The 13509-nt window shown below is 34.3% G+C and overlaps 1 protein-coding gene across 5 annotated transcripts in view; it reads left to right on the top strand.

The window, feature by feature from the left end:
- The window catches only part of TLK1 (tousled like kinase 1), a 203894-nt gene that overhangs the window by 144471 nt on the left and 45914 nt on the right, over positions 1-13509 (top strand). For all 5 annotated transcript variants that reach the window (XM_044913672.1, XM_044913671.1, XM_021702849.1 and 2 more), the window contains 6 exons: positions 1586-1681; positions 3170-3259; positions 4268-4360; positions 8728-8838; positions 8946-9082; positions 12062-12250. In XM_044913672.1, the coding sequence (XP_044769607.1) occupies positions 1586-1681; positions 3170-3259; positions 4268-4360; positions 8728-8838; positions 8946-9082; positions 12062-12250 (716 nt within the window). The remainder of the gene's footprint in view (positions 1-1585; positions 1682-3169; positions 3260-4267; positions 4361-8727; positions 8839-8945; positions 9083-12061; positions 12251-13509) is intronic.

Here is a 13509-nt window from a genome sequence, read left to right as displayed (position 1 = left end):
AAAAAAAAAAAGGAAGAGCAAAAAGAGAAGTTGAAGTCTAATAGCTTCTAGTTTAGAACTGTTTCTACTGTCATTGCAGCCTTGAGGATAGCACCACAGCAACATTTGAGCCCTATAGATGGAAATTAAATAATGATAGAAGTGTGAACCTAAGAGCCCCTGAAAATAATAAATAGTGGTAAATTTAGATTCTTACCCTGTCTAGAATATTTTCTTACTTCTACACATAAATACTTTTGGCTATCAGTTTCATATTATGGAACGTTAATATATTGATTGTTAAAACAACAAACATGATCTACTCAGTTGAAAAATATATTACTTGAGTGTGAGAGCAGAATTTGCCAGTCAGGGGAAGGGCTGCATTAAAAATTTTTTTTTTTTACCATCCATTGTTTTTCTTAATTGGGTTTACAGAATCTACGCTAAAACTGTTGCTGACCATGGTCTAGTGTTGCTGACCTAGTGCCTCTTTAGTTGAGGTCAGTCCCTCAGTGTTAGTATCAGTTAACAATCTTTGCCAAAGGTTGGATCAATTCAGATAAATAAATCTCAAGTCTCTTGAATGCTGTTCATGTGCCATGAGTTCTGCTAGGCACTGTAGATTAAAAAAAAATTAGACAAAGTCCCTAGGTTACAGGAAAATACACTAGGAGGTCCTCATCTCTTCTCTTAATACCCTGAGAGAAAGCCAGTAGCAGTGAATTGTTTTCTCCTCCTTTTGTTGGTAGAGAAACATGAGAAATTTGAGAGGTAGCTATGGAATACGTTCGGTGGCTTCTCTTCATAGGCACCTATGTCATGCACTGTAATGCATGTTGTGCATAAAAGATTGATTTTTATAAGATTTTGTGCTGTTAAAGGGAAGGGACTTGATCTATATAATTTTTTATATAGTACTTGCAAACATTTGGATTTTTAACAGATCTTGAGAATGATGATTCTGTTTTAAGATGGTTTGTTACATTCACTTATATCTACTTGTAAATATGTTAATTTAGGGGCATTAGGGATTATACTGCTTCAACATTTATTTTTTTTTTTTTAAGATTTTATTTATTTGACAGAGAGACACAGTGAGAGAGGGAACACAAGCAGGGGGAGTGGGAGTGGGAGAAGCAGGCTTCCCGCTGAGCAGGGAGCCCAATGCGGGGCTCAATCCCAGGACCCTGGGATCATGACCTGAGCCGAAGGCAGATGCTTAACGACTGAGCCACCCAGGCACCCCTTCAACAAACATTTATAACAGAACTGTATTAAAATTTGAAGGAAATATATGTTCATTGTTTGGGGGAAATTAATTTATCTTGAGTCTGCCACAATAACAAATTATAGTCAGAATGTTCAAGAAATAAGGGTCTTTACTAAACAGTCTTTTCACATTCTTGTGATCAGTATTCTCTCTTTAGTCTTTTAGGACTCGGCTGTAACTGACCATAGTTTTGCTTTTTCTTGACCCATTTAAATCACTAACGAATTTAATTTAAAAGAAGATATATTTAAATTAATTCTTAATGTCATGTCAAAAATAACATCTAGCTAAACCTCTTCTAATAAAGAGTGATGTTTCCTTTTTTTTTCTCAGTACCAAGGTGGGAATGGCTCAAGTCCAGTAAGAGGCATACCTCCTGCGATCCGTTCTCCTCAAAATTCACATTCACATTCCACTCCTTCTTCATCTGTAAGTTTTTACATGGTAGATAGTCTTCTGTCTGCTGAACCTATGTATATATGTATACAGATTAACTTTTCATTGAAAACTTGTACATATATTTATTTGTATTTATCTTTTTAGAAAATCATTCTCTGAGGTAAGTTAAATTCTTTTTATTTTTTATTTTTATTTTTTTTTTTAAAGATTTTATTTATTTATGAGAGAGGGAGAATGAGAGAGAGAGAGAGCACATGAGAGGGGGAAGGGTCACAGGGAGAAGCAGACTCCCTGCTGAGCAGTCCCAAGCATCCAGGGACTCCAGGATCATGACCTGAGCCGAAGGCAGTCACTTAACCAACTGAGCCACCCAGGTGGCCAGTTAAATTCTTTTTAATGATCTGATGCTGTTAGAACTTTATTTCTTCAAGTGAGATCCTTAAGTTAAAGATTTCCTAAATTAATTATATCCAAGAAGTGAAGTTTCTATAAAAGAATGATGTCGAGCCTATGGGACTAAAACGAATACTCTTGTATCAGTCCATATTCAATTATTGATTTCTAATTTCTAACTCTCCTTAAGAGGAAGGTAGGCACCCTTTATCCCTGGATCATTTTAGTTCAACATAGGAGAAGGATCTTGGGTCTAAAAATTATCTTACAACTTTTTGGTTTGTTGCTAGTGTTTTAAGATCTAGTTCTATTTATATGCATTGTTTTGCTTATTGGATTTCACTTTTTCTTTACTTTTATTATATGAAAATTTAATGTCTAACCAGAAAAGCAGCATTGGCTTTCAGTAATTTAAAAATGAATTAAAGATTTTTTAAAATCAGAGTATCTCTTATTTTTTTCAAGTACCCTGTTTTTACTTCCAGTGTCCCCTTCTATGCCTTGCCTATAGACACACACTTAGTTGTGTCTTACTCCTTTTGTACCTTGGCTACATCATATTGCCATATGCAAAATAAAGTGTCAGACTCAACAATAATTTTGAGTTAAAGTGATGGCATTGATACAGTGATATAGTCTGTTTTCAATGCTGTGTTTTAAAACTAGTAACTAGATAAACCATGAAACTCATCAGTAAATTGATATTATACCCTATATGGATGTGCATTATTGTCCTTGGTACTAAGAGTTCTATATTAGGATCTTTTCAGTTTTACTTTTTGAACCATCATCATCTGTTTTTAATATTTTTGTTTTGAAATACTGTATTTCGCCTTGTTATATTTAACAGATTGAAAGCATTAAAAATTTCTTTTATGGTTCTAGAATGAAAGCTTCTTGAGGGCAGGGAATATATGGTTGTTTTTTCCACTGTGCCTTATGTAAGGGAGGGTACTCTAAAAATGAGTGCTTCTTGAATAAAATGACGATTAAAAGTTGTGAAAAATCAATTATGTTTTAATTCAGTTGTTATCCTGATAAAAACTTAAGAAGTGTTAAGTAGTTGTTGCTGAGCAAAAGCCTATCTTTTTCTTGCTAATGTAAAAATTTTAATCTTTTTCTAAGGTTCGACCGAATAGCCCTTCTCCTACTGCATTAGCTTTTGGGGACCACCCTATTATACAACCAAAGCAGTTATCCTTTAAAATTACTCAGGTAAATAGTGAATAAAATTTTTTGTATGATTTCTAAGAAACTTAGTACAAATAACTAAGATGTCTTCTCTTTGTTTTAGACACAGTCATAAAGTAAAATTATACATCAGGAAAGCGAATTACTAAACAAAAAAACAATTTGTAGGGGGTAAGGAATTGAAACACCCAGTTTACTATCAGCTTATCCTTTGTTACATGCAGATTAAATATGCAGATGTTATAAGGATATTAAATAAACAGAACAAGCATGACATGTCAGTTTTTGTTTACTGCTTCTTTTTGAACATACCATCCAAATACATATAATCAGTGTTTTCCTGAAGCTATTATATTTGTCATAAGTGAACATTAAAGTAGGTCATTTTGGATGTCTATGTATATTCATATATGCTATACACTTACAGATATCATTTGAAAATTAGATATCTTTTATGCTTATTTGATTTTATGAATTTTGAGTACTAAGTTTTTCTTTTTAACTTTTTACATGTGACAGTTTTTGGATTTTACTATATTAGACCACGGGGATTGGAAGAGTAGATCTTTTGCTTAGCTACCTTTATTACTCCAGTTTATTGCCATTAGACTTTTCTGTTAGGTCATGTCCAAGCTGTTGTACATGCATCAACACTTCTTTGGATGATCTTTAGGCTAGGATTACAAGTACATTGCTTTCAGTCAATGAATAGCTCATGAAAGTTTTTGCCATGTTCAAAAATCAACCAGAGTTGATAGCACAAAGCAGTGGTTGTATTGAATTTTAATGAAGAACATAACAATATTCTAAAACTTTTAGTAATCAGTTTTTTAAATGTTTCTTTGTAAGCTTATAGAACTTATATTTCTGAAGATGTTAAAACTTTAAAACTGTGCTAAGACTTTTTGGGATAACTTTTATATACACAAACTCAAATATTTTCTTTGTTTTTAGAAGCACTAAAATCTAGTTTTATATTTGCATGCAATGATATGTATAATGGAGATAATAAAATAGCTTTCTTTCATTTAGACTGATCTCACAATGCTGAAATTAGCAGCATTAGAAAGTAATAAAAACCAGGACCTGGAAAAGAAGGAAGGTCGTATAGATGACTTGCTCAGGGTAAGTAGTCTTGGAGGGTAATAAGGATAATAAATCATGGAGGGGGAGAAAATTGAGTAAATTATTTGGCAATAATAAAACTTGAGGAAATACTTAGCATTGTAAAATATTCTTTAGCTGGGGAAAAAAATAAGCTTTTTCTGGTAGTTTTAAGTACGTGAAAATCACTATTTTAAAGTGAAAATTATTAGCTCTTTAAATGTGAATTGAGAGGGGCATCTGGGTGGTGCAGTCGGTTAAGTGTCCAACTCTTGGTTTCAGCTCAGGTCTTGATCTCAGAGTCATGAGGTTGAGCCCCAAGATGGGCTCATAGTGGAGTCTGCTTGAGCTTCTTTCTCTCTCTCCCTCTGCTCCTGCCACTCATGCTCTTTCTAAAATATATAAAAAAATCTTTAATAAATAAATGTAAACTGAGAAACAGTTGGAGAAATAAGGGAAGTTTGTAAAATTTATTTTTATTTGATCAGCTATCATAAGGCCGATGGCCATTTCATGTTAGTTTTAAAGGTAATTGATTTTGTTATAAACCTGACATTTGATATTATACAAGATGAAGTAACTACTGCAATCCTGTGAGATTTTTAATGGAAACTTTATAAAAGGACATATCAAAAAATACTTATAATGTGAGTAAGGTAAGAAGCAGTGGTTCTCACCCCTTGCTGCTCAGTAGAATCACCAAATGGGAAGGATGGGAGGCACTTTATAAAGGTACCCATGCCTAAACTCCATCCTGAGGGGTTCTGATTAAATTGATGTGATGTGGGCTTGGACATTGGTAGTTTTAAAGCTCCTCCAAAAAACAAAAACCAAAACAAAGCTTCTCCAGATGATTATAATTTAAGCCAGCATTGAGAACTATTGGTATAGAAACTTAATAAAACCAGTGTCTTATCTATGATCCTACCACAATTACTGACACCTTTGAAACATCCAGCTTGCCTTTTCTGATCCCATCCCAGTCACTCACATTCTTTTACCATTAACTACTGTTCTAAGTTCTGTATTTATTATGCCTTATTATTATGGTTTTATCACATGTATCTATACATTCTTAACATATTTCGGTTTGTTTATTTTTTTAAATTTTACTTATTTATTTGAGAGAGAAAGAGAGAGAGAGTGCACAAGCCAGGGGAGGGTCAGAGAAGCAGATTCCCCGCTGAGCAGGGAGCCCGACATGGCACTTGATCCCAGAACTCTAGGATCATGACCTGAGCTGAAGGCAGACGTTTAACCAACTGAGCCACCCAGGCGCCCTTCAGTTTATTTTTGAACTTTACATAAAATTACGCTGTCTGTACCCTTTTGCTCTGCTTGTTTTCACTAAACATTATATGTGGAATTGTCATGTACTTTGTTCATTTCATGCTATATATGTAGTAAGGCATTATATGAATATACCATAATTTATTTTTTCTGCTCTTGGTGGACATTTTATTTCTACTTTTTGCTAATACGAACAGTTCGGCTAAGAACATTATTGTACATGGCTTCTAGGGCAAATGTGGGAAAATTCATCGTAACATTATATGCTTTAAGAGAGACGTGGCCAGAGTACATGGCATGCACATGTTCAATTTTGCTTTATAATGCCAAATTTTCCCCAAAGCGGTTGGATTAATTTACACTCCTATCAGCAATGGGCAATAAATAATCTTGTTGCTTATTATCTTTGCTAAGGCTTTCTATAATCAGATATAATAAATTTCTTGGCCAATTTGGTGGATGTAACAGTGTCTTTTATCTTTTATTATGTGTTCTCTATTTTCTAGCATCTTTTAAAATATTTATTAACTGTGTTTCTTCTGAGAAATAACCAGTCATGTTTTTTACTCATTTTTCTTAATGGGCTACTGTTTGTTTGTGTGTGTTTGTTTGTTTTTTAACTTTTAAATCATTTTTTATTTAAATTCAGTTAATTAACATATAATGTATTAATTGCTTTCAAAGGTATAGGCCTTTGATTCCTCAGTCTTATATAATATCTAGTGCTCATTACATCACATGCCCTCCTTAATGTCTGTCATCCAGTTACCCCATCCCTCCACCCTCCTCCCCTCCAGCAACCCTCGCTTGTTTCCTATGATTAAGAGTCTCTTATGGTTTGTCTCCCTCTCTGATTTCGTCTTGTTTCATTTTTTCCTCTCTTCCCCTATGATCCTCTGCCTTGTTCTTAAATTCCACATATCAGTGAGATCATACGATAATTCCCTTTCTCTGATTGACTTATTTTGCTTAGCATAATACCCTCTAGTTCCATCCATATCATTGCAAATGGCAAGATTTCAATTTTTTGATGGCTGCGTAATATTCTATTGTATATATATACCACATCTTCTTTATCTATTCATCTGTCGATAAATATCTGGGCTCTTTTGGCTGTGGTGGACATTGCTGCTATAGACATTGGGGTGCAGGTATCCCTTCGGATCGCTACATTTATGTCTTTGGGGTAAATATCTAGTAGTGCAATTGCTGGGTCGTAGGGTAGCTCTATTTTCAACTTTTGGAGAAACCTCCATACTGTTTTCCAGAGTGGCTGCACCAGTTTGCATTCCCACCAACAGTGTAGGAGGGCTCCCCTTTCTCCGTATCCTCGCCAACATCTATTATTTCCTGTCTTGTTAATTTTAGCCATTCTGACCAGTGTGAGGTAGTATTACATTGTGGTTTTGATTTGTATTTCCCTGATGCTGAGTGATGTTGAGCGTTTTTTCATGTGTCTGTTGGCCATTTGGATGTCTTCTTTGGAGAAATGTCTGTTCATGTCTTCTGCCCATTTCTTGATTGGATTATTTGTTCTCTGGGTTGAGTTTGATAAGTTCTCTATAGATTTTGGATACTAGCCCTTTATCTGATAAGACATTTGCACATATCTTCTCCCATTCTGTAGGTTGTCATTTGTTTCCTGTGCTGTGCAAAAGCTTTTTATCTTGAAGTCCCAGTAGTTCATTTTTGCCTTTGCTTCCCTTGCCTTTGGAGATGTGTCTAGCAAGAAGTCGTGGCCGAGGTGGAAGAGGTTGCTGCCTGTGTTCTCCTCTAGGATTTTGATGGATTCCTGTCTCACATTTAGGTCTTTCATCCATTTTGAGTCTACTTTTGTATATGGTGTAAGAAAATGGTCCAGTTTCATTCTTCTGCATGTGGCTGTCCAATTTTCCCAACACCATTTGTTGAGGAAGACTGTCTCACACATGCAGTTTGTTGGGCTTTTGTTTGAATTGCACCTAATGAAGTGGGTTCATTCTTGCTAAATTCCATCTATGTTCTTCTGAGAGTCTCTTTATTTTACCCTTTTCCTTGAAAAACACTTTGATTAGGTATATAATTTAAATTGGCAGATATTTTCTCCTAGCATTTGCAATATATTATGCCACTGTCTTTTGCCTTCCACCATGATTGGCCTAGACCTATGGTTCTCAAAGTTGATTCCCAGACCAGAAGCATCCATTACTGGGGACCTACTTACAAAGAAACTCCTCTGGGAGTGTGTCCCAGCAATCTGTATTACAAGAAGCCCTCCAGGTTATTCTTTTGTCACTGTACTAGACTAATCCAGCTCATCTCCTGAGCTTAGAGAAAGGCCCCTTCCCTGAGCAATGTGGCTTCCTACAAAGTCAACAAAATTGGTATCTTGTTGCCAAGAAAGATGGTGGAAATAGTTAGCTATTGGGTAGGCATCTATAGTGCCATCCACAAGTTCAATGAAGAAAAAGTATCAGTTAAAAAATACAGAAGAGAACTCACATTTATTTTTAAGTGTTAGACATTTTATATACTATATTTTAGTTATTTTTAACTAAGTGAAGTAGCTGGTATTGCCCCTGTTCTAGAAATACAAAAAAAAAAAAAAATCTTAAGTTTCAGATAACTGACTTAATAACTTAGCCAAGGTTACATACCTTATGGTGTTGATTTGAACCCATGGAGTATGGATACAAATTCCATGTACTTTATGCTGCACAGTTATGCAGCATTTAACAGTATTACACATGGTTAGTAGATGTTTAAAAAAAATTATTTTAGGGGCGCCCGGGTGGCTCAGTCGTTAAGCAAGTGTCTGCTTTTGGCTCAGGTCATGATCCCAGGGTCCTGGGATTGAGTTCTGCATCGGCCTCCCTGCTCCACGGGAAACCTGCTTCTCCCTCTCCAGCTCCCGCTGATTGTGTTCCCTCTCACCTGTCTCTCTCTGTCAAATAAATAAATAAAAATCTTTAAGAAATAAAAAAATTATTTAACATCATACTCAAATACTTAATTTATTAATCCTTTCTTTTTATGTAATTTATTCAGAATGTAAGAATATTCCTAAGTGTCTCATATACACAAATTCTAGACCTTTTCTATTTTTACTTATGTTGTAGGCTAACTGTGATCTCAGACGGCAGATAGATGAACAACAAAAATTACTTGAAAAATACAAAGAACGATTAAATAAGTGCATATCAATGAGCAAGAAGCTGCTTATTGAAAAGGTAAGTTAAAAGTTCAGTGAATTTTCCTTTTCATTCCGCTGGCCCCTTTTCACCTTGTACAGTTTTAAATTTAAATGAATAAAATTGATGATTTTTCCTTTTTTCAGAGTACACAAGAAAAACTGTCAAGCAGAGAGAAGAGTATGCAAGACCGATTACGCCTTGGGCACTTCACAACAGTTAGACATGGTGCTTCATTTACTGAACAATGGACAGATGGTTTTGCATTTCAGAATCTTGTGAAGTTAGTCATTATTACATTTTAAAAAATGTAGTGTTCCTTTGAGTTTTTGTTACTTCCAAAGATTATAGATTTGGAATTATGTTCTATTTCTACTCCTTACTGCTCGTTGAAATCACAGAATTTAGTACATTTGAAAGGAACATAAAAGTATTACAATTTCAGCTTTAGCAGACTTCTTGATTAGTTAGTATTCATCCATACTATATGATATATTATTCTAAGTATGACTTTCCAAAATATAAACTGATCTTCTAGCTATATAGATGATTTGGGAGGAAATTTTAATTTTCACTGGAAGATTTACATATATATGTATCTTGGGATTTTTCTACTTAGTTTTTTCCACATTCTCCAGTCCTTATTTCAGTGTTAATATTCAGCCCTTGCCTGCTTTCTATTCCTGTGGAAAAGACAGGAACTTTTTCTCTTCTGCTTCAGATACAATAATTCATAAATCAGTTGAGGAATATGTAGCTTTAGCATTTCTGAGGCAAACTTTAAAACAGAAATTGAGTTCAGATGATGGTAGATAGGGATAGATTGACTATGTATTAAGGAGCCAGGACCTGTGCTGCTTTTTTGTTTTCACTGGAAAGTTTTTTTAAACCTCAAAAACAGGAGTAGTACCAGCATCTACATTAGTTTTCCTAGAGTTATATGGAAAATGGAGACAAAACTCTATCTCCATATATAAACACTGCTGTTTCAAACACTAGTTTCCAGGACTTCGCACAGAATGGCCTTCTCCCTCTCACAGTTGATTATTCAGCTTTTGTTCAACACCAGCTGTGCTGGGTGATAGGTGTACCATAATGAAGAACATAGTTCTTGTGATGCTAGAGAGTTTGTTTTTTAATTCTATGGTAGTACGGAGCTATTAAAGGTTTGTATGTAGTGTGTGTGGTCAGAATTGAGTTTTAGAAAGATAACTGGTGGTAATGTGGGCCTAATATTGGAAGGAAGATAAATTATTGGCAGCTGAGGTATCCAGATGTTAAGGTGATTAGGCTTGAGCTAAAATGCTGACAGTGAAAGGTAGAGAATAGGAGATATATTTGGGATAGAAACCATGATTTTTGCATGTTAAATGAATGAGAGCCTCTGCTACTAAACTCATATCTACAGTTGTCCTGATAATGAATAAAATAGGCTAATAATATAACCTTAAATACAGACTAAAAATAACAAATCTAAAATATAAGCTGTGTTTGTAGTAAAAATTTCTTCATCAAGCTGTCAAGAGCAAAATTGGAGCCTCTGGGTTGGTGAACACATGGAGGTTTGGGGAGAATGGTACAATTAGAGCCTGGAAGCCCTACACCCTTACCCTATACCTTGTTCTATGCATCTCTTCCATCTGGCCGTTCCTAAGTTATATCCTTTTATAATAAGTAATCTAGTTTTTAGAAAGTTACTTGCATTTCTTGTATTGAGGGCCTACTGTATGTTATTACATATGCAGATTTTAAATAAAGCTGCTTATCAGTGTAAATTAAGTAGTTTATCAGTGACATAACCCAAAGTAGTTGGTGGATGAGAAGAGAAATAAATATTAGTAATATTAAATTAATAATCTCTAAATTGTGTAGTCATTCCTAAATAAACAGATATTAGCTTTATATTCATTCCAGTAACTCTTTACTTTTTAGGATTTTAAACATTAGGATTATTGCCATTTGTTTTCATCTATAACATCTTGATTGTGCTCTAAGCTAGCTTTATAAATTAACTATTTTAATAAAATGAAGTTATTTATTTCTCTTTCCAAAAGAAAACTGGATTAAACTCCTGCTCTAGCTTTGCTATTCTTGAATTTTCTCCACCCTTTCACTCTTCTGCCTAGGTGGCTATTGATTCTTTCATTCTGGTCATACTCTACTACTGTCTGGCTAGAATCATAGGAACAGGCAATGTATGTAAAGCCAATTTTGGGTCAGCAGAGTAGAAGTTTTGTAGTTCTGCTTTGAGTGGGGTGGGGAGCCAAGGAATTGAAACATTTGTCTTGTTTAAATCTAAGTATCATAACCATGTAGAGTTTTAAAATTTTTTTCTTAGCGTGTTGAGGTGACCTAAAAGGGAACATGGTTACTGTGAGAACAAGTTGTGTGATGGAATAGTTTTAAAAAGCTTCACTGTCACCTACTCTTGCTCGGGTCAAATTGCTGAAATCTCTAACCTATATTTTTATAATACACATGATATTTAGTATTTTTTAGAATTAGTAAGCTTCAGATTCTTGAATGGGAAGCAGTAATATTTTTACTTTTATTAATTGCTCATTTTTCATAGCCATGCTAATTTTTCTGGTTTCCCTTATTTTTTTTTCTTGTTTGCTTCAAATTGTCAAAATTCTTTCCTCATAAATTTCTTATATTTAGGTCAGTTTTTGTTTCATTTCAAGGTAGTGCTTGCACATTCCCAAAATCTTTCTGACAAAGACAAATTTAGAAAATAACACTTTATTAAATTGTCTTTTTAAAGTTTTTCTACAAACACAAAGTGATGAGATGCATGTTTAAAATCCACTCCGTGCTTATCTCTATTCTTTAATAGCCTATTTGTTTCATTGAGCAAGTATTTACTGAATTCCCAGTATGTGCTGATGATTATGCTGGGCACTAGGGATACGATAGGATATAAAATAGATGTGGTCTCTGTTCTCATGGACTAATGTACTCTAGAGACATTCTAATCAAGTATCTATAGGAATGTTACTTACTAGGAAGAAGGAGCTGGAGATCTACAAGTACCATGAGATTAAATATAGCAATACATCTTTCCCTAGTTTGGGGGATTTAGGGAATTTAGAAATGAATGCTTCAAATGAGACCTGGACAGTGAGTACAAGTAGGTTCAAAAAAATGGAACCATAATTTTTGTTCATGTTACATGCTTTTTCATGTTTATTAATATATTCGTGTTTTAACTGTGAAGAGTAATGAAAAGTTAATACGGTTTTTTACATTTATTTTTATACAGGCAGCAAGAATGGGTGAATCAGCAAAGGGAAGACATTGAAAGGCAAAGGAAACTTCTAGCCAAACGCAAACCTCCCACAGCTAATAATTCTCAGGCACCCTCTACCAATTCTGAACCAAAACAAAGGAAAAACAAAGCAGTCAATGGAGCAGAGAATGATCCCTTTGTTAGACCCAATTTACCACAACTGTAAGCCTCCATTTTAATTTGCCTTTTTTTTAAATCGTTGCCAGTGAGCATGAATGTTAGATATTATTTATATTTACACGAATACTTAAATATTAAAAATACTTATGGCCAGGAGGGAAGGCAGTATTAAAATTTACTTCTAAATCTCCAAATACCTGAATTCAGCCTTTGTAAGTGGAGACTTATTAATCCTCTTTTAAAATGAAGATTTAGCAGCTAAGAGGAAACTGGAATCCACTCTTTCTTCATGTCTGAATGATAGAGTCAGTTATTAGTTTTGATTATCTCAATTCTGTGTTTCCATTAATGTTCCTTTTTCTGAGAGAATATTAAAAATATAACTGACATATATTTTCTTAACCTTGAAAGCAGTACGTTGGAGGTTATAGGTATTGTTTTTTCCCTTTCTGCTTTTATTTCTAAATTTTCTGCATTAATGATGAACTACTCTTTATAGTTCAATGGGCAAAGAGATTTTTAAATAGTTAAATGCTTATTATACCTAGAAAGTTGGGAAAATATGAAAGAACATAATAAGACAATATAGACCATGATCCCATCCATAGAGAAGACCATTGTTAAAATTTTGATTTACAGATGTGTCCAAACATAATTTTTTTGTTCTGCAAGAACTTAAGTTTTTGTGAGTAGAAAATATATACAAACACGCACACTCACGCACACTGTTTGATATTTTTATGTGGATATATTCTTTTTTTCCTTTGTTGAAAGGTAATGTTGCATCTGTGCTTTGATTCCTATACGCTGCTACATGAGGGACTCTTCTATAGATAACGTCCTTTATCTTCTGTCGTCAGCTCTTTGTTCTCTACTGGTTCTCCTTTTAGAAGACAAAATGAAACCAAAAACTCTGCTTCAATTATATATCCCTAATTCTGGCCTCCATATCCTGTCATCTTTATAATCAGGTTTTCTTGAAAGACTTGCTTGTACCAGTCTCTTCTGTCTCACCTTCCATTTTCTTCTTTCTTAAATGAAATTGCCTTTTAAAGATTAACTATCTTTTTGATGCTCAGTGCCATAGACATTTGAGTCTTTAACTTGGCAGCATTGAATATTGTTGACTTATTTTTTCCCAAAAGACTATCTTGTCTTTAGTTTTTGCAATACCTTGATCTCCTAATTTTCATTTTAACTCCTCTGGCTCATCTTCTCAGTCTTTTCTATGGACATCATTTACACTACCAATTTGTAAAATGTAAGTAATCTTTAAAAGATCTGTCTTGGTCATCTTACTT

Source organism: Neomonachus schauinslandi, chromosome 3, assembly GCF_002201575.2.
Source record: "Neomonachus schauinslandi chromosome 3, ASM220157v2, whole genome shotgun sequence".
NCBI classification, from domain to species: Eukaryota; Metazoa; Chordata; class Mammalia; order Carnivora; family Phocidae; genus Neomonachus; species Neomonachus schauinslandi.
This window is presented reverse-complemented; position numbering and strand designations above follow the sequence as displayed.